General features: G+C 38.4%; 1 protein-coding gene across 2 annotated transcripts in view; it reads left to right on the forward strand.

Annotated features, from left to right (window-relative positions):
- Positions 1–21533, forward strand: part of CEP57 (centrosomal protein 57) — a 54500-nt gene that overhangs the window by 2764 nt on the left and 30203 nt on the right. For both annotated transcript variants that reach the window (XM_051820419.2, XM_002708617.5), the window contains exons 2-4: positions 4568–4724; positions 13554–13733; positions 14056–14177. In XM_051820419.2, coding sequence (XP_051676379.1) covers positions 4604–4724; positions 13554–13733; positions 14056–14177 — 423 coding nt within the window. In that variant the 5' untranslated portion in view covers positions 4568–4603. The remainder of the gene's footprint in view (positions 1–4567; positions 4725–13553; positions 13734–14055; positions 14178–21533) is intronic.

Genomic DNA, 21533 nt, shown 5'->3' on the forward strand with positions numbered 1-21533 from the left:
GTGATACATAAGATGCCATGAGGATACTTCAAAACTCCAAACTGAACTCAGAAGACTTGTTTAGATTTCAGGGTTGTGATTGCTAATAACCCATGTGTTCAGCATTGATAAACCTAACAGGCAGGTGTTATAAATGAGAGATGCTTTTACCAGACAAGGATTTTTAATGCTTAGATTCACAAATAACAGTCTTTAGAAAGCAGCTATCTTCTAAAAATCAGATATGAACATAGAAGAAGTTTTCAGGTGGTCCTTATTCTTTCACTTCAACAGCTGCAAGAGTAGTAGCAACAGCAGGTAACAATTACTGATTGTTGCTAGTAGCTTGCTAGTGGAGAGTACAGGAAACAACTGATTGGATATAATAGAATAATGCTCAGTTGAGCTATGGGAGCCAAGTTTTGAGACTCAGAAGAATGCCTTTCATATCAGTCTTTTGATATTTTCCCTTAAATAACTATAGTGAACACCATCATGTAACCTTGGACTAAATTAATAAACTTATTTGTCTAGGGCTTTTTTTTTCAGTCAGGCCTTACGGTAGCTCCATATTAATTTCCTATGAAATATATTTGTATTTAACATATTGAATATATGCTTTATTTTTAAAATTATTTTCATTTTATTTGAAAGGCATAGAGACAAAGATCTTCCACCCATCAGTTCTCTCCCCCTAAATGCCCACAGTAGCCTGGGCTGGGCCTGGCAGAAGCAGACCCAGTTACTTGAGCCATCGTCTGCTGCCTCCCAGGTTGCAGTTTAGCAGGAAGCTAGAGCAAGTGGAGGAGTGGAGAATCTGGGGTACAGATCAGGTGCTCCAACTTAGGACATAGGGATTGGCATTAGTATTTGAATTTTCAGGTGAGCAAAATGAGGCGCAGAAAGGTTAAGTCAAGCAGCAGTTTAAGCCACTGCACCAAATGCCTGCTGTTAGATTTTTGAGAATAGTAAAATGATAACCTTCATGCTTTTTACGTCTTCGTGGTCCTTTGGCCTTTCCCCTCATTTTCTCTCACTACCATGCATTTTAAGATTATGATGCATAGTATTATTTAGTGGGCATTGTCTTATGTATTAACTCATTTAATATTCACAGTAACCTTAAGAGATTGGCATTAGTATTTTCATTTTCAGGTGAGCAAAATGAGGTACAGAAATGTTAAGTCAAGGTTGTACAGTTGGTAAATGATGGACTAAAGCATTTCCAGGTCTTTTTGTTTATTTGGAGTTTTGCCCCATATTATAAACAGGCCTGTTGCGGTCATCCTCATATACTCCACATGGCTGAAGTTTGTCTAGTGCAGCAGTTATGTACTCCACATGGCAGAAGCATCCCTAAAAGTGTTGAAAGGATCCTTAGAGGGTCTCTGAGTCCTTTTCATGAAGGGAGTCTAGGGGCGGGCCCTGTGGCGCAGCAGGTTAATGCCCTGGCCTGAAGTGCCGGCATCCCATATGAGCACAGGTTCTAGTCCCGGCTGCTCCTCTTCTGATCCAGCTCTCTGGGAAAGCAGTAGAAGATGGCCCAAGTCCTTGGGCCCTTGCACCCACGTGGAAGACCTGGAAGAAGCTCCTGGCTCTTGGCTTTGGATCGGCACAGCTTCAGCTGTTGGCGGCCAGTTGGAGAGTGAACCATCAGATGGAAGACCTCTCTCTCTGCCTCTCTCTCTGTGTAACTCTGACTTTCAAATAAAAAAAAATGAATGGAATCTACAAAATCCCTCCATGCCCCACTCCATGCCGCTCTGGCTGGAGGTCTTTATCTCTAATAAATGTTTGTAAATCTCAAAAAAAAAAAAAAATCCCTCCCTGTTCAATTACATGTTTGTGGGAGAACAGATTTTCTTCGTATACATCAACCATCATATTTATCTAACAGAGGGAATGTAGAAGCAGATATGAGAATCCACCATCTTTTTTTTAGAGTAGGGAAGGGGTCCTAAGGGCTAACTCTAGAGCAGTGATTTTTCAAGCTGCAGGCTGAACTGTGGGTTTTAACAGTAATGTATAGTGGATTTGACTCAGCCATAATTTTCTAAAAAGAAGAGAAAACAGTTCAAGTATATCTACGAGTCACATTCATATTGATATGGGCCTATGCATATTAATTTAATTTTAAAAGATTTATTTATTTGGAAGGCAGAGAGAAGCAGAGGCAGAGAGAGAGATCCTCCATCCACTGGCTCACTCTCCAAATTATTAAAATGGCCATAGCTGGGCTGACCTGAAGCCAGGAGCCTCCTCCAGGTCTCCCATGTGGACACAGGGCCCCAAGGACTTGGGCCATCTTCCACTGCCTACCCAGGCCATAGCAGAGAGCTGGATGGGAAGTGGAACAGCTGGGTTTCGAACTGGTGCCCATAAGGGATGCCAGCAATACAGGTGGCAGCTTTACTGGCTGTGCCAGAACACCAGCCCTGTATCTTAATTTTGATTCCAGGTCTTTACCCCCACACATAGAAAATTTCAAAGCAGAGGCATCCATATATATGAACAGGGTTTATTTAAAAGTATGAGTGTAGGCAAGCATATTGCAGGGCCACAAATATTTCAGCTCACCTAAGCCTAACTAACTGCCTAGTTAGACCATATCAACATGCTGCATCTTAGAATATGTGCATTTTTGGCTTTACTTGATAATGTAAAATTGCTTTCTAAAGCAATAATACATTCCTTCTAACAATTTTTTTTAAGATATATTTATTTGGAAAGTCAGAGTTACAGAGAGGGAAGAGGCAGATATCTTCCATCTGTTGGTTCATTCTCAAGATGGCTGCAACAGCCACTGCTGTGCAAGGCCGCAGCCAGGAATTTCTTCCAGGTCTCCACGTGAGTGACAAGGGCACTTCGGCCATCTTCCATTGCTTTTCACAGGCCATTAACAGAGCTGGATCAGAAATAGAACAACTGGGACATGAACTGACACTCATATGGGATGCTGGCATAGCAAGTGGTGGCTTTACCACCTACACCACAACGCTGGCCCCAACAATTCTCTCTATACGCTATTTAATGAATGATGTTGTCCCATTAGTACATTTTTGGTAAAAGTGCAGTGTAAAATGGTATCCTATTTTCTGATTTGTTTCTGCAATCCTTGCTGGGGATGCACCTTTTTTGGTCTTTATTATTCTTTAATTTTTTTTAAAGATTTATTTTTTTTTAAATTTTTTTCTCCTCTGAAATGTCAGTTAGTGTCTTTTTCAAAGGAGTTTTTTCTTGCTGACATAGTCATTTATTTATTCTGGATTTTAATCCCCAATCTTATAACTTCCAAATACACTTTGGCTTGTTTTTGATATCTTTCGACTAATAAAAGTTCTTAATGTACTATAGCAAAATTTGTTACTTTTTTTTATTAATATTTATTTATTTGAAAGATGGAGAAGCAAAGGGAGAAAATTCTTTGATCCATTGGTTCACTCCCCAAATGTCCACAAAAGCCAGGGCTGAGCCAGACCAAAGCCAGGAGCTTCATCTGAATCTCCCACATACGGGCAGGGGCCCAAGCACTTGGTGCATCTGCTGCTGCTTTCCCAGGCTCATTAGCAGGATGGGAAATGGAGCAGCCGGGGCTTGAACTGGCACCCACATGGGATTCCTTTACTGCAGGCAGTGGCTTAACCCTGCTGCCCCACTGTGCCACCCAAAATTTGTTAATCTTTTAATATTTAGTGATTATGTTTATGATTCCCCCTCTTAACGCTTTCTGCTATCCGCTAATGTTCCTGGGAAAGCAGTAGAAGAAGGCCCAAGTACTTAGGCAGAATTACACAGGGAGAGGAGAGGCAGAGAGAGAGAGAGAGAGGGAGGTCTTCATCTGGTGGTTCACTCCCCAGTTGGCCAAAATGGCCAGAACTGCACCCATCCAGAGCCAGGAACTTATTCCACGTCTGCCATGTGGGTGCAGGAGCCCAAGGACTTGGGCCATCTTCTGCTTTCCCAGGCCATAGCAGAGAGCTGGATCATTGGAAGTGGGGTAGCCAGGACTCAAACCGGCACCCATATGGGATGCTTTACCCGCTATGCCAAAGCTCTGGTCCAGGCTTCCTAAACTCTTTAGCCACCTTTTTCATTTTCATAACTACAGTGTATTTTTTATGCTTTTGTAATTCAGCTGGAAATATGCATGGCCTTGTCGACTGAAAGAATCAGTCTTGTTGGAAAATCAAAGTTCAAGTTCATTCAACTAGTCAAACTGAGAATTTCAACCCAGAAAACCAGTCAGTTATCCAACTTGGTTGTTCTGCAAGCTGTTTGTGTCTCACAGGGTATATTTTAAGATACAGTATGTTTATTTCTGTGCAGCATTTACATTCAAGTTGTATAACCATTATTTTTTATACTGTCTGGCATATGGCTATATTTAAACAAATGTAAAACACTTTAAAATTAGATTTTGTTAAAATAATGGTTAAATTCTATTGTATTTAGTGAGTGCTATTTTTTCTGTTAGCTCTATCAAGTGGAACATGGATAATACAATTCTTTGTCATTAATGTTTGCAGTTTCAGTGTGTTATTTGTGGTTCAAATTTTTGAAAAGTAATTTCTTTGTTTTTATTTTCCAGAACATCTTAACTGAACCATCAAGGTCTAATGGAAGTATGGTTCGCCATTCTTCATCTCCATATGTAGTATACCCAACAGACAAGCCTTTCCTTAATAGTGATCTACGGCGCTCTCCAAACAAGCCTACACTTGCCTATCCAGAAAGCAACAGTCGAGGTAAGAGCCCAACAAAGTAAGTGTTTTGTTTTGTTTTGTTTTGTTTACTCACCAGTTTAACATTTGTAATTTTGTACTCCATTATTACTAAACTAAAAGAAAATATATTCCTACCTCAGTGTTTTTAGCTTCCTCAAAATACAGTGCTCCTCCAGTGTTTCTTTGTTTGTGAAATATCATTATCCACCAAGTCACCAGAACTAAAATAGTTTGAGTTATCTGTAGCTGCCTTGTAATCTCTAACATCAGTCAGACACTGACAGAGTGTTTCTGCTGAGGATATTCCAAAAACCTATTGGCTCTGTCTCCTTTCATTCTTACCTCTTTGGTTTGGAACCACATCATCTGTTGCTTATATGTTCATAAGTTTTAGGACGTCTCCATGGCTGGCATAGTAGTAATAATCATGTTCACTCTGTATGCCTTACTGACTTCATCCATGGCCTCTCTTGTGTTCTTTCTTACCAACACATCCTTGACTTAAGCCATTTAAATGTATTTGATTCTGGTACATGTGATCTGTGTTAGTTTTCTTGCTACCTTTACGAATCACCACAAATTTAGCAGTTTTAAATGACAAATTTATTACCTCAGTTTTTTTTTGTTTTTTTTTTTTGTTTTTTTTTGTTTTGTTTTGTTTTTTTTTTTAGGTCAGAAAATTGAATAGGTTCATCTAAGTCCTTGAGTCTTAGAAGGTTGAAATCAAGGTGTTGGCTGGAGCTATGCTGTGTATGGAGGCTCTGGCGGAAGATTTGTGAAGCTCATTCAGAGTCTTATTAAATTCAATTCCTTGTACTGGTTTCAGGACTGAAGTTCTGTTGCCTAGCTGTCAGTCATGGCCAGTCTTTGCTCCTAGAGACTGCCTTTGTTCCGTTTTTTTTCCCTTGTGGTCCCTGATAGCATCAGTTGGTCATATCTCTTTTATTCTACAAATATCTCCTGGCATCTGCTGGTGCATTTCTCTAACCACAGCCAGAGAATATGTTTCTGCTCATGTCATTAGACTGAGTCCACCCAGGTATTCAGAAATAATCTTATAACCTTAATATCTCCTAAAGTCATTTTTGTTATATAACATAAGGGGTTCAGAGGTTCTAGGGATTAGTGCATTCTACCTATCACACCAACCGTGTCAATTTTACAAGCTTTGCACATGTTACACTCTTAATAGAATTTTCTTCTAGAAAATATTCTTTAAAACCCTGATTGTATATTATTTCCTGTAAGAAGTGTTTCTATCTACTACCATCCCCAAATGTCTTTTCTGAATTCTCTTCATCCTTTATTCATGTTTTTCTGTATTTTGTGGGTGAGAAGGGGATGGTGCTTTCTATGTCTGTCCTGCCCATTTGAAAGTGAGTATTGTTGGATTACTTTAAAAAACATTGAAGGGGCTGGCAGTGTAGCACAGTGGGTTAAGCTATTGCCTGTGATGCTGGCATCCTGTATGGGAGTGCTCATTCAAGTCTGCTGTTGCACTTCCCATCCAGCTCCCTGATAATGCAGCAGAGAGAGCAGCAGAAGGTGGTTCAAGTACTTGGGCCTTTACCCCACCCTCCACAGGAAACCCTGATGGAGTCTGGGTCCTGCCTCCTGACTTCAGCCTGGCCATTGTGGCCATTTATGGGAGATGGGTATCTCTCTTTCTCTCACTTTGCCTTTCAAAAAATAATCTTAAAAAAAAAAAGAAACTGTAAAGGGGCATTTGGCCCACCATAGCCATGGGTTCTTCATCCTTGAAGTTAGCTAATTGCAGATTAAAAATATTTGAGGGAAACAAAATGTCATTGTTCTCTAATACAGTGAAACAACTATTTACATAACATTTACATTGTATTTGGTATTATAAGTAATGTAGAGGTGATTGAAAGAATATAAGAGGATGTGCCTAGATTATATGCAAATACTACAACATTTTATATAAGGAATTTTCTGGGAGGGAAGTCATGGAACCAATCCCCTTCAGATATTGGGTACCAACTGTAATGGCTGTCAATGATTATTTTTAAATTATTTAATAACTTGCCTTTCTTGATTTTTAAAAAAATTCTTTTCATTGATGTAAAGATCAGAACTAGGTACACTATTATATTTTTTAGACTTTTTTTTTTTTTTTTAAGATTTATTTATTTAAAAGAGAGGTAGAGAGACAAAGAGGTAGGTCTTCCATCTGCAGGTTCACTCCCCAATGACTACAGCTGCCAGAGCTGAGCCTATTCAGAGGCAAGAGCCAGGAGCTTCTTGCCAATCTCCCTTATGGGTAGCAGGGGCCCAAACATTTGGGCCATCCTCCACTACTTTCCCAGGCGCATTAGCAGAGAGCTAGATCAGAAGTGGAACAGCCAGGACTCCAACTGGTGCCCATATAGGATGGTGTGCTACAGGCCAGGGCTTTAACCCGCTGTTCTTAACAGAGTAAGAACTTTCTGTTTTATTTTGGGCTTATTTTTCCAAAAGTTGTAAGTAAAACTACAGAACTTTGCTGCTTTTTAGGCTTCATTTATTGTTTTTTAACTTGCATTCTTTGTGTCATAAACTTATTTTTAATAGCCAGTCTTTGCTATATTCTGATGTATAGTGCTTTATCAATTGTTTAACCATTAAATCAGTTTTTTTCTTTATTCTGGAGGCAAAAGCATCTTATAAATAGAGAGATTTTATAAATAGTTTCTAGTGAGTGTCAAGTTTTGAAAGTCTTAAAAGACCACAAGGCTACAGGTTAAATTTATTTCTGCGGACACCTATGACCCCCCCATTGTGGGACTAACAATACTTGGATATTGTGATCTGCTTGATATTTTGCTAGTCAGTCATTCCACAATTTACCAGATAGTTTTATTCTGAGATAAATGTTTAAGTTACTTACAATGCATTGCCCAGTTGAAATTAATAAGTTCCTAAATTAACTTAAAAATGATTGCTTAGCCTATGTTGTAGCTATTAATATAATATATTCTTTTATCTAGAGAATCATTGACACATAAAAACACAGCTTAAAAAAATTAAAAGCAGCATTCCTAATAAAACAAATATATTTCATTTTTTTATTCATCAAAAAAGTACAAGGCAGACGTATTTAAAATTCAGTTAAAGGACATCTCAGAGATGAATAATATATTCAGTATCAAAACTGTCTTCTCTTCCTGCTTAATCCCCAGTTCAGTGAACCCTCAAATATGTATTAAATTATGAAGTCTTATTTTGAGCAGATGATTTCTATGATAGCACTTTTTTTTTTTTTTTTGACAGGCAGAGTGGACAGTGAGAGAGAGAGACAGAGAGAAAGGTCTTCCTTTGCCGTTGGTTCACCCTCCAATGGCCGCCGCGGCCAGCGCGCTGCGGCTGGCGCACCGCGCAGATCCGAAGCCAGGAGCCAGGTGCTTCTCCTGGTCTCCCATGGGGTGCAGGGCCCAAGCACTTGGGCCATCCTCCACTGCACTCCTGGGCCACAGCAGAGAACTGGCCTGGAAGAGGGGCAACCGGGACAGAATCCGGCGCCCCGACCGGGACTAGAACCCGGTGTGCCGGTGCCACAAGGCGGAGGATTAGTCTAGTGAGCCGTGGCGCCAGCCAGCACTTTTCTTAAACATAAATTCCTTTAGCTATGATTGTAGATTTTCATTACTTATTATCTCATTCAAGCCATCTGATTGTTAACTTGAAAATCTTATTTAAGGCTATAGAATGGATAACTTAAATTGTTAGTTTGCATTCTTATTCATTTTGAGCTTTAGTTCAAAGAAGAATAAGCAACAAATTTAAAATTACTACCTTCACAAACAGTATTTACATTTTTAGAGTTCTTTAAAAAATGGTGAACAACTTCATTCCAAAAAGTTGTAGTGTAACTCATTGGTTTCGTTACTTGTTGAATATATTCAAATATCAGTAATGTGAATGTTGGTTTGGATATTTCAAGCAACGTAACTACCTGTATAGCAATTGTGCTTCACAACCTTTGCCTATCAGAGTATATATAGAAAATGACAGCCGGCACCGCGGCTCACTAGGCTAATCTTCCGCCTTGCAGCGCCGGCACACCGGGTTCTAGTCCCAGTCGGGGCGCCGGATTCTGTCCCGGTTGCCCCTTTTCCAGGCCAGCTCTCTGCTGTGGCCAGGGAGTGCAGTGGAGGATGGCCCAAGTGCTTGGGCCCTGCACCCCATGGGAGACCAGGAGAAGCACCTGGCTCCTGGCTTCGGATCTGCGCGGTGCGTCGGCTGCAGCGCGGCGGCCATTGGAGGGTGAACCAACTGCAAAGGAAGACCTTTCTCTCTGTCTCTCTCACTGTCCACTCTGCCTGTCAAAAAAATAAATAATTAATTAAAAAAAGAAAATGAAAGGTAATTTATGTACAGCACACTGTGATAAATTGGTGGGATTGGTGGATTTAATAGGTCTGCCACCTATCTTTACATTGCTTCTGATGCCTAGCTTTCTTTTCCTCCTGGTTTTTGTTAAAGTAGACCAGAGGATACAAGTCAAGGGGTGCTCAAGTCCCTTCTCTAATCTTTGTGGCCTAAACTAGAAGTCTATAGTCACAGGCATGTTCTGATAGTGGTTTGAGGTAGACAATGCCCATGAGGAAAGCTGTGTCCTCACTTGAAAACTTTCTCTCCCTTTGTTTGGTCTGAAAGGGACATTTTGCCTGTTTATTATGCCCATGGCGAAGTAAATCTAGCTGTGAAATTATAATTTAAGCTTTCATTTCGGCTGTGCTACTAGAGAAAATGTAAGCCATCTTTTATAAGATATAAAGATCAAATTTTGCATCTTGGAGAGTCCTTCAGAATAGAATTAGTTTCCTACCTTGAAGAGAATAGAGAAATGAGCGGGGAAAGTGAGGCTTAGAATAGAGAAATGAGGGAGCAGATCCCAGATTGCTTTCTGACAATAGCAATATCAAATGAAAACTTAGCAAACAATTTCAACCATTAAATAACAACTTGGGGAAACATTTACCAGAAGGTCCAGTGCCTTCCATAAATTTTAAGAATACATGTATCTGGAAACATCTCTTAAATATCTAACATGGCATAGCTTGTTTAACCAGCAAATTCAAGCACAAGCATATAAAATGTTTTCTAGTTTCTACCAACAGATTTAAAACATCTGATACAGAGATTCAGGTCACATGAATCAAAATGTGTCTGATTAATTTTAGCAGTTTAAATTGATGAGTAATCTTTTATCTGTAAGCCAATTAAAACAGTTCTTAATAAAGTTTTCCAATGTAGACATACAGTATGTATACACATAAAACATAACGTACAAGAGAACAATAAAGCAGTTTCATTAATGGCTTCTTAAGCTCTTTAACTGTTTTTTGTAAATTACCAAATTGATTCGAATTACTTTCTACTCTTAATAACCATACTTTCTCTCAGTTGGTACCTGTAATACATTATTGGCTTCATCTGTTTACAGAGCCATTTCAAAGTACTGAATACAATAGAAGTGGCTGGAAAAAGTCCTTCGGAACCTATACTAAACTATGGATGACAGAAGACTAAATAGCCATGTTTAAAATTATAAATTCATTAACCAACAGGAGGCACTTGCTTACTTCACACAGTATTTTTGAAAGCACCTGTAGGATTTTACAAAGCATTTAACCCTTTTAGGCCTCTAGGGCTTTCTCTTAAAATAACCGTCATGTCTAGTAGCACAGATCATTAGACTTCTGTACTTTCAGACATTTGTATCAGTAGCATTTTATATTATAAAAACTTAAAATTTAGCACCACTTCACATCTTGGCAGTACTTCTCATATAATCCAGATAGCTTGATTAGTTTGAGTCTACAAGGTGAGAGACATATATCCTTTGATTTTTTCCAGTTGGGCCCAAACTGGAAAAACCAAAGTCCAAATTTACTGGGAATTTCAGAGTCCAAATTGTTTGGAACTTTGATTTTTGATTTTTTTGAATGTCTCTTCAGGATGCCAAGAAGGCTTAAAATACCTGGTTGAAGTATGATCCCTTAACATCATGACATAATATGAACCAAATTTGATCATTGTTACAAGGTGATTATTAAAATGTTTTAGAATAAGCAAATCTTTAAATGACCCATAGCTCTTAATTAAAAACTCAGCTGTTTTTAAACAATTAGTATTTAACAGAGACATCAAGAGAACATAAGATTACTTTAACTCATTGCTTTAATAGAGGATCAGAATCTAATTCTATGTCAAAGAGAAATAGATTAATAGCTTTATATCCAAAATTTCTTTCTTTCATAACCCTCTGTGACTTCCACACACCTCTTCAAGTTACTTGAAACATTCCGTCATTATCATTCCACTCTAGAGTAACTAGCCATTAGGATGAAGTCATTCTTACAAACCATGTCCTTTCTTTATTTAAAAGAACTCTTGTCTTCTTAACCTTGCTTACCAGGAACACTCTTTCCTTCTTAACCTTTCTTACCAAGCGCACATTTCTTTTTTTTGACAGGCAGAGTGGACAGTGAGAGAGAGAGATAGAGAGAAAGGTCTTCCTTTGCCCTTGGTCACCCTCCAATGGTCGGCGCGCTGCGGCCGGCGCACTGCGCTGATCCGATGGCAGGAGCCAGGTGCTTCTCCTGGTCTCCCATGGGGTGCAGGGCCCAAGCACTTGGGCCATCCTCCACTGCACTCCCTGGCCACAGCAGAGGGCTGGCCTGGAAGAGGGGCAACCGGGACAGAATCCGGCGCCCCGACCGGGACTAGAACCTGGTGTGCCGGCGCTGCAAGGCGGAGGATTAGCCTAGTGAGCCGCGGTGCCGGCCCCACCAAGTGCACATTTCTAAACTTTGATGTTTTCCATCTGCCAATGTCCTTGATTTACATTTCTAGCGGGGGGGGGAGGTTGGGGGTGGTGGGGGGGAGGCTAGAGCCTAGGATGGTATCAGGGTGTAGATTGTGCCATAGATAAGACTGCACCATTTGCTAACAAAAGTTGTTATATTTTGATACATGCATACCTGGTGTAATGTGTAATATCCAATTAGGATAAACATATCTACTCGAACATTAATGATTTTCTTACGGTGAAAACAACTCTAATCCTTTCTTCTAGTTTTTTCTTCATTTTTTTTAAGAAAAAGTACACATTATCATTGTTGACACCTTACATATATTAGAATACCAGAACTACTTTCAAACTATAACTTAGGACCTATTAGTTAACTACCCCATCATTCTCTCATGTACTCCTCAGCCTCAGGTAACCACTATTCTGCTCTCAACTTTTGTGGGATTAACTTTCTGAGATTCTGCACATTAATGAAATTGTGTTGTACTTGTCTTTCTGTGTTTGGCTACTTCACTTATCTCCAGTTCCATCCCATATTGTTGCACGTGACAAAGTTTTATCCTTTTTATGGCTGAATGATAATCCATTTATGTATGTACCACATTTTTTAACCATTTATTAATTGATAGATGCTTAAATTGTTCACATTTTTGTGGCTGTTGTGGATAGTATAGCAGTAAATATGGGAATGCTGATTCCTTTTCTTGGACAGATTGATTTAATTTTCCTTGTATATATAGAAACATGTAATGCTTCATGAATTTGGGCTATACTAATCATCACTGTAGTGTTACAGTGTTAGTATAGGTGATGCTAAAGCAAGCACTTTGGTCTTATTTTAATAAATATACCTGACTTCAAGAATAAGGGACATTTGTTAATTTGTTAATTTTCTCTTTTCTGATTATATTTGTTATTTGAATATAGTATTACATAGAGAATTGTTACTTCAGATACTTCTTATATCCAAACTCCTTTCTTGTTCTTCCTATTGGGAGCCTGTTGATGCTAGGGCACTGAAAATTTTAGGAACTAAATACATTGCATTAGTAAATGGAAAAATGGGGCTTGTGTTCAGTGAATGGAATTGATTCTTAAAAGATGGCAACTCTTCCTACCTATTGCATAATGTACATGAAGTTTCATTTGTCAACACTGCTACTAGAATTGAAGGCAGATAATAAAAATAGAGGCATTTTTTTCCATAGGAAACTAGGCAAAGGAAATTCATGAAAGAGAAAATTGACTAATAATACATACAAAAATACTTTCAAACTTTAATAGAAATGCAAAATAATCAGAGGTGATGTGTTTTCTCAGAATAGCAGAGGCTTTGCAATAAGTTTTAAATTATTAATCCAACGAAGTATTTTAAACAACATGATTATAAAAGAGAATACATTGTTTAACAATGTTAAAGTGAAAACAAAACAAATACATTTTGACTTTCATTTCTTTTACACCTTTAGGAAACGATTGAAAGAATCAAAAATGATAGTCATTATTTCTGGGTAGTAGAATTACTAGTTACTGTATTTTCCTGTGTCTTCTACATTTTCTATAGTAAATATATATCATATTTATTATTAATAACTTTGGAGTAGGCTAGTTTAAAGTATAAGTAGTTTTTTCCTGAAATATCAAAAACACTAAGAAACCAGTCCCTTTTAAGCGCTTGCCTGTGTTAAACTCTATAATTGAATTCTACATGTAATGCTATAAATGAAACAAAAGTTAATATTTATTTTGGGACAGATACATGAATTTTATGTGGTTGGCTAATTTTTTCATTTATAGTTTTTATCATAGTAATGGGTTTTTTACTTGAATGAGTACTACATTTCAGAGATTCAAAAGATGTTTTGAAGTATATTCTTTAAAAAATTATGAGTTAATATTTTATTCTTCCCGAAGAGTGATCCTTCTCTGGACACCTACTCATATTTTATTTTTATGTTTTGATTGGTTTCTTTTTCAGTGAACTTTCTTCATATGTATTGTTGTCTTATAGTAATTACGTTTATATCTGGCAGCCATATTTTCTGCTCTGAAGAATCTTCAAGATAAGATTCGACGTTTGGAACTGGAAAGGATTCAGGCAGAAGAAAGTGTGAAAACCTTGTCTAAAGAAACAATTGAGTACAAGAAAGTATTGGATGAACAGATACAGGAAAGGGAGAATTCAAAGAATGAGGAATCAAAGCACAATCAAGGTTTGTTTAATTACAAAGGAAATTGAATTCTATCAAATAAGTACTATCAAAATTCTAAAATCCCATGTGAGTGTTTTATAATGACCAGTATCTGGGCGCTGCAAAATTGAATTATTTTTGTATGCCTTTTGAAGATCAAGTTCTGATGCCATGCATGTTTACTGACTGGAAACAAGGTAGAATTGACTAGCATGTAGAAAGAATGATTAGGTAATCTGAAAAGACTTCTAGAAGGTATTTGTATTGATACACAGTACATTTATCTCAACAGCTTTTTTAAACTACTGTACACATGAGTTGATTGCTACTTTTCTATTTTTAGAACTGACATCTCAGTTGTTAGCTGCAGAAAATAAATGTAATCTTTTGGAAAAACAATTGGAATACATGCGAAATATGATAAAGCATGCAGAAATGGAGAGGACATCTGTCTTAGAGAAACAGGTATGTTATCTCACAGATTGTGGCTAAATATGGAGAATTAGACTTTTCTCGGGGCTAACAAGGTTTTTTTTTTTTTTTTTTTTTTTTTTTGGACAGGTAGAGTTAAAGACAGAGAGAGAAAGGTCTTCCTTCCATTGGTTCACTCCTCAAATGGCCACAATGGCTGGAGCTGCGCCTATCCAAAGCCAGGAGCCAGGTGCTTCTTCCTGGTCTCCCATGTGGTGCAAGGGCCCAAGCACCTGGGCCATCCTCCACTGCCCTCCCAGGCCACAGCAGAGAGCTAGACTGGAAGAGGAGCAGCCGGGACTAGAACCTGGTGCCCATATGGGATGCCGGCGCCGCAGGTGGAGGATTAGCCAAGTGAGCCACGGCGCTGGCCCCTAACGATGCTATTTTAATAGGTGAGGACTGAAACTTCTGAGATCATTATATTTGATAGACTTAATTAAATTGGGAAAATACACACTTAGTTGTGGGCTATTTTGAAGTCAAATTCACTTCTTTGAGTCTGCCTTATAAAAAGTATAAACAGTGGCTGGAGCTGTGGTGCACTAGGTTAATCCTCCGCCTGTGGCGCCGGCATCCCATATGGGCGCCGGATCTGGTCCTGGTTGCTCCTCTTCCCATCCAGCTCTCTGCTGTGGCCTGGGAGGGCAGTGGAGGATGGCCCAAGTCCTTGGGCCCCTGCACCCATAAGGGAGACCAGGAAGAAGCTCCTGTCTCCTGGCTTCAGATTGGTGCAGCTCCAGCCATTGCGGCCATTTGGGGAGTGAACCAATGGAAGGAAGACCTTTCTCTCTATCTCTCTGTCTGTAACTCTGCCTGTCAAATAAATAAATAAAATCTTTTAAAGAAAAAATATAAACAATCATACACCTATTTACCTCTTAAATTTTTTTAAGAGTAGCAGATTTGATAGCTCTTTTTACTTTGTAAAACTTGATAACTTGCTTTATCAAAGTATTTTTCTGCTTGGTTACACCAGATTTCTTTGCAGTTAAGTAAGCTGCACATTTGCGAGAGGTCATTCACAATAGCAGTTTTGAATGTACTTTTTAAAGTACCCCTCCTTTTCCTGCTAAGAATTTGAATTCATCATAAGTACAGTTTCTGGACATATTAACTTTTTATGTAAAATGTGAATGTTTGTTTCCTTGATATTATTATGCTAAGTGTCCTACAGTGTTAAAGAGAAATATGTCATGCTTCCTACCTTCGGTCAGTTTTCAGTACTGGTTAGATTAGATTTAAAAAATAATTAGCCAATCATGCAAGAATATCTGAGAGAATGTCTCAGTGATTGCCTCACATATTACAGATTCTCTGCACTGTGCCATTGAATTTATTTCAGTTACTATATATTTTTGTTTTCAGTTGGTTCTTTTTCTGCCTACTTGTTTTTATTTTTAGTGTATCATTACTCATAAGTTTTTTATACCTTTTATCTCTTTCATGACTATAAAGAATTCTCAATTTTTTTAAAGGATAATTAAGGTAAAAGTGTTGATCTACTAATTCTCCCTTATAGCAGTTTGTTTCTTTATGGGAACTTATTTATAATTGTGAACTTATTCTTTAGAGTTGTTTTGTCTTGGAAATTCCGTATGTTCTAAAATGTGTGTTCAGTCTTAAAAGGTGGTTGTGGATTTGCTTTTGCTGAAGTTTGATGGGTTTCACTGGTTCTGGTTCAGTTCTAGGTTTTATATATTTGGTTGGTATTATGTCATTGTGGATTGTACATTGCTTTGGTGGTTTTTTTTTTTTTATCTTTATTTAATTGTAATTAAATTGTAACATTCATTATGTTTTATAGATAAAAGTCTAGGAACATAATGATACTCCCTCCCACCTTCATTCCTTCTATCTTTTTCTTAGTTTTTGAGATAATATTTTAAATTTAAAAGTGGCCCGGGAGTGCAGTAGAGGAAGGCCCAAGTGCTTGAGCCCTGCATCCACATAGGAGACCAGGAGAAGCACCTGGCTCCTGGCTTCGGATCAGCGCGGTGCGCCAGCCGCAGCACAACCGGCCACAGCGGCCAGTGGGGGTTGAACTAACAGAAAAGGAAGACCTTTCTGTCTCTCTCACTGTCTGCTCTGCCTGTCCAAACAAAAAAAGAAAGGTTAATACTTCACCAAATAGGAAGTTTAACAAATAAAATGCAAAATGACCCTAGTTTCGTGAAAATACAGACAATGACTATAAACAATAATTGTATGGAAAAATCATTTCACCCATATACAGTTTTAATTAGTCATTCATTATTTCTTTAAATGAGAGTTTGGTAAAGTTGGAAAATCAATAGCCTTTGTATACACAGACAATGCCTTGACTGAGACAGAACTTCTAAGATCAGTCCCATTCACAGTAGCTCCATTGTCAAACTTAGTTTGTTGAAGGTGTATTGAATTCTGGGGAGTCTGTTCTGTTCCGTTAGTCTACATGTCTATATTGTGCCAATGCCAGGCCGTTTTGATCTATAACTGCCTTGTAGTATGTTTTGAAATCTGGTATTGTGATGTCTCTTTCTTTTTGTTGTATAAGATTGCTTTAGCTATTCAGGTTCTTTTGTGGTTCCATATGAATTTTAGCATTGTTTTTTGTAGATTTGTGAAGAATATCGCTGGTATTTTGACTGGGATCACATGGAATCTATAAGTACTTTTGGTAGTAGGGACATTTTGATGATATCAATTCTTCTAGTCCATGAATATGGAAGATTTTTCATTTTTCATATCTTTGGTTTTTTTTTTTTTTTTTCCAAAGCTTTGTAACTTTCATTGTATAGCACTTTGACCTCGGTTAAATTTATTTATTTATTTTTTTATTCTTTTTTTTTAACTTTTATTTAATGAATATAAATTTCCAAAGTACAGAATGTTGATTACAATGGCTTCCCCCCCATAACGTCCCTCCAACCCGCAACCCTCCCCTTATCCACTCCCTCTCCCCTTCCATTCACATCAAGATTCATTTTCAATTCTCTTTATATACAGAAGATCAGTTTAGCATACATTAAGTAAAGATTTCAACAGTTTGCTCCCACACAGAAACATAAAGTGAAAAATACTGTTTGAGTACTAGTTATAGCATTAGATCCCAATGTACAGCACACTAAGGACAAAGATCCTACATGAGGAGTAAGTGCACAGTGACTCCTGTTGTTGACTTAACAAATTGACACTCTTGTTTATGGCCTCAGTAATCACCCTAGGCTCTTGTCATGAGTTGCCAAGGCTATGGAAGCCCCCTGAGTTCACTGACTCTGATAATTTTTAGACAAGGTCATGGTCAAAGTGGAAGTTCTCTCCTCCCTTCAGAGAAAGGTACCTCCTTCTTTGATGACTCATTCTTTCCACTGGGATCTCACTCGTGGAGATCTTTCATTTAGGTTTTTTTTTTTTCCCCCAGAGTGTCTTGGCTTTCCATGCCTGAAATACTCTCATGGGCATTTCAGCCGGATCCGCATGTCTTAAGGGCTGATTATGAGGCCAGAGTGCTATTAGGACATTTGCCATTCTATGGGTCTGCTGTGTATCTCACTTCCCATGTTGGATCATTCTCTCCCTTTTTGATTCTATCAGCTAATATATGTTCTCCCTGATTGGTGCTCAGTTAGTTGTCGCCAAAGGGGAAACTTGTTGAAGTGAAATGGACACTATGAGAAACAGTGACTTGATCAGCCCTTGTCCTGACTGTTGATGTACAATGTAATACTTTATCCATTTTAGTTTTTTTTTGTTCTAGTACCATTGGTTGAACTCTGTAATTAACACACAATTATTCTTAGGTGTTTAAATTTTAACTGAAAAGTGATCCCTGTTAGGAATTTGGAAAACATTATGTTGAGTGAAATAAGCCAATCCCAAAGGGACAAATACCACTTGTTCTCCTTGATAGGTGACAACTAACTGAGCACCAAAAAGGAAACCTGTTAAAGTGAAATGAATATTATGCGAAACGGTGACTTGATCAGCCCTCACCCTGACTGTTGATGAGCAGCTTAATATGTTATCCCTCTTAGTATTTTTTTTGTTTGTTCTACTTAATACTTTTGGTTGAATACTGTAATCAATACACAATTCTTCTTAAGTGCTGAAACTTAACTGAAAAGTGATCGCTGTTAAATATAAGAGTGGGAATAAGAGAGGGAAGAGATGTGCAATTCGGGACATGCTCAAGCTGACTTACCTCAAACAGTAGAGTTAGAAACATACCAGGGGATTCCAATTCAATCCCATCGAGGTGGCATGTACCAATGCCATCTCACTAGTCCCAGTGATCAATTTCTGTTCACAATTGATTGTAATGATAGGACTAAGAACCAAAGGGATCACATAAACAAGAATAGTGTCTGCAAATACTAGCTGATAGAATCAAAAAGGTTAAATTTATTTAAATTCATTTTTTTAGTCTCTTAGTGTACTCCTTTAGTTCCCTACGTGTAGAATCATGTCATCTGCAAACAGGGATAACTTGGCTTCCTGCTTTCCAATTTGTATCCCTTTGGTTTCTTTTTCTTACCTACTGGCTCTGGCTATAACTTCCAGGACTATATTGAATAGTAATAGTGGGGACCTGTGCTGTGGTAGAGGGTTAAATCTGCCTGCCTGCAGTGCCAGTATCCCATATGGACACTGGCTCAAGTCCCAGCTGCTCCACTTCCAATCTAGCTCTCTGCTGTGGCCTTGGAAAGCACTGTAAGATGGCCCAAGTCCTTGGGCCCCTACACCCACATGGGAGACCCAGAGGAAGCTCCCACCTCCTGGTTTTGGATTGGCACAGCTCCAGCCATTTTAGCCATCTGTGGAGAGCACCAGCAGATGGAAGACCCCTCTCTCTCTGCCTCTGTCTCTGTAGCTCTGCATTTCAAATAAATAAATAAAAATAATAATAGTGAAAGTAGGAATCCTTGTTTGTTTATGGATCTTAGTAGAAATGCTTCCAACTTTTCCCCATTCAATTGATGGTGGCAGTGGGTTTGTCATATATTGCCTTGATTGTGTCGAGGAATGTTCCTTGTATACCCATTCTGCTTAAGGTTTTTATTATGAAAGGATATTGAATTTTATCAAATACTTTCTCTGCATCTGTAGAAATAATCATTTTCATTGGTTTACTAATGACCCACTGTTAATTAAGGAGCGTGTTGTTCAGTTTGCCGGTTTTTGCATATTTTCTAGAGTTTCTTAGATTGTTCATTTCCAGCTTCATTCCATGGTGGCCAGAAAAGATGGTATGATTTCAATTTTTTTGAATTTGCTGACTTGCTTTATGGCCTAGCATATGTTCTATCCTAGAGAAAGTTACACTGATGAAAAGAATGTGTATTTTTCAACTGTGGAATGAATTGTTCTGTAGATATCAGTTAGGTCCATTTGGTCCATAGTGTAGATTAGGTCTGTTTGTTGATTTTCTGTATAATTGTTCTGTCCATCGATGAAAGTGGGATGCTGAGTGGCTGGTGCTGTAGTATAGCAGGTAAAGCAACTGCCTGCAATGCCAACATCCCATGTAGGTGCTGGTTTGTGTCCCACTGCTCTACTTCCGATCTAGCTCTCTGCTGTGGCCTGGGAAAGCAGTAGAGGATGGCCCAATTCCTTGGGAACCTGCGCCCGTATAGGAGACCTGGGAGAAGCTCCTGGTTCCTGGCTGCTGATCAGCCCATCTCTGGACAGTTTGACCATTTGGGGAATAAACTAGTGGATGGAAGATCTCTCTCTGCCTCTGCCTCTCTCTAACTCTGTCTTTCAAATAAATAAATTAAATCTTTAAAAAAGAAAGAAAGTAGGGTATTGAAGTCCCCCATTACTATTGGTATTGCAGCTTATGCCTCTCTTTAGGTCCATTAACAGTTGTTTCAAAGGTTTTATTTATTTATTTCAGAGGTAGTTACAGAGAGGGAGAAACAGAAAGATCTTCCTTCTGTGCTGGTTGACTCCCCAAATGGCTGCAACAGCCAGAGTTCAGTTGATGCAAAGCCAGGAACCAGGAGCTTCTTCCAGGTCTCTTTATGTGGGTGCAGGGGCCCAAGCACTTGGGCTATATTCCACTGCTTTTGAAGGCCATAAGCAGAGAGCTGGGTCAGAAGAGGAGCATCCAGGACATAAACCAGAGCCTAAATGGGATGCTGGCACAGCAGGCAGAGGACTAGCCCAGTACACTACAGTGCCGACTTGCAACATTTGTTTTAAGCAGTCAGTTGCCTTGGCATTTGGTATGTTGGGTACATTTTTGATAGTTACATCTTCCCATTGAATTGATCTTTCATCATTATATAATGCCCTTCTTTGTCTCTTAACAGCTTTGTCTTAAAGTTTATTTTGTCTAATCTCAGGGTAGCTACTCATTCTTTTGGCTTTAATTAACATGGAGTATTTTTTTCCATCCTTTGACTTTTGCTATGTGTATATCTTTTGGTGAGGTATGTTTCTTGCAAGCTGTAAATAGATGGTTCCTTTTTAATTCATTCAGCTAGTCTGTTCCTTTTAATTGGAGAATTTAGGCCATTTACATTCAGGGTTATTATTGATAAGAAAGTACATTATCCTGCCATTGTTCTGTAAATATTCCTGTTGTTTGCTTTGGATTTCCTTTCTGCTTTTACTAGATTTTCTGCCTTCCCATTCTTTCATGAAGATGGCTGTCTTTATGTTTTCTGTGAGTAGCACATCCTTCAGCGTTGTTTGTAATGCTGGAAGAGTGGTGACAAATTCTTTCAGTTGCTGTTTTTTATGGGGCATCTTTATTTCACCTTCATTCATAAATGAGAGCTTTGTGGAGTATAAAATTCTGGGTTGACAAGTCTTTTTTCTTTTAAGACTTGGACTGTATTCTCTCCTAGCCTGTAGGGTTTCTGATGAGAAATCAGCTGGGGATTTATAATTGGGGATTCTGTGAAGGTAATCTGGTGTTTCTCTAGTTCACATTTTAGAATCTTCTCTTTATGTTTTACTGTTGAAAGTTTGACTAAAGTGTGTCATGGTGAAGATCTTTTCTGTCATGCCTATTAGGAGTTCTGTATGCTTCCTGTTTGGATCTCCCCATCTTTCTGCAAATTAGGGAAGCTTTCTGTTATTTCACTGACAGGCCTTCTAATCTATTCTCTTTCCACACCTTTAGGAACTCCTAAGACCTGTATGTTGGGTTGTTTGGTAGTATCCTATAAATCTCCAACACTTTTGTTTACATTTTTCTAATTTCTTCCCCTTTTTTTGGACTGACTGAGATATTTCCAAAGATTTGTCTTGTGGCTCAGATACTCTTTCCTCTGCATCACTAAATCTGTAATTAAGGCTTTCTACTATATTTTTTACTTGGCAAATTCAGTTTTTCATTTCTAGTATTTGAGTTTGATT

This window comes from Oryctolagus cuniculus, chromosome 1, assembly GCF_964237555.1.
Source record: "Oryctolagus cuniculus chromosome 1, mOryCun1.1, whole genome shotgun sequence".
NCBI classification, from domain to species: Eukaryota; Metazoa; Chordata; class Mammalia; order Lagomorpha; family Leporidae; genus Oryctolagus; species Oryctolagus cuniculus.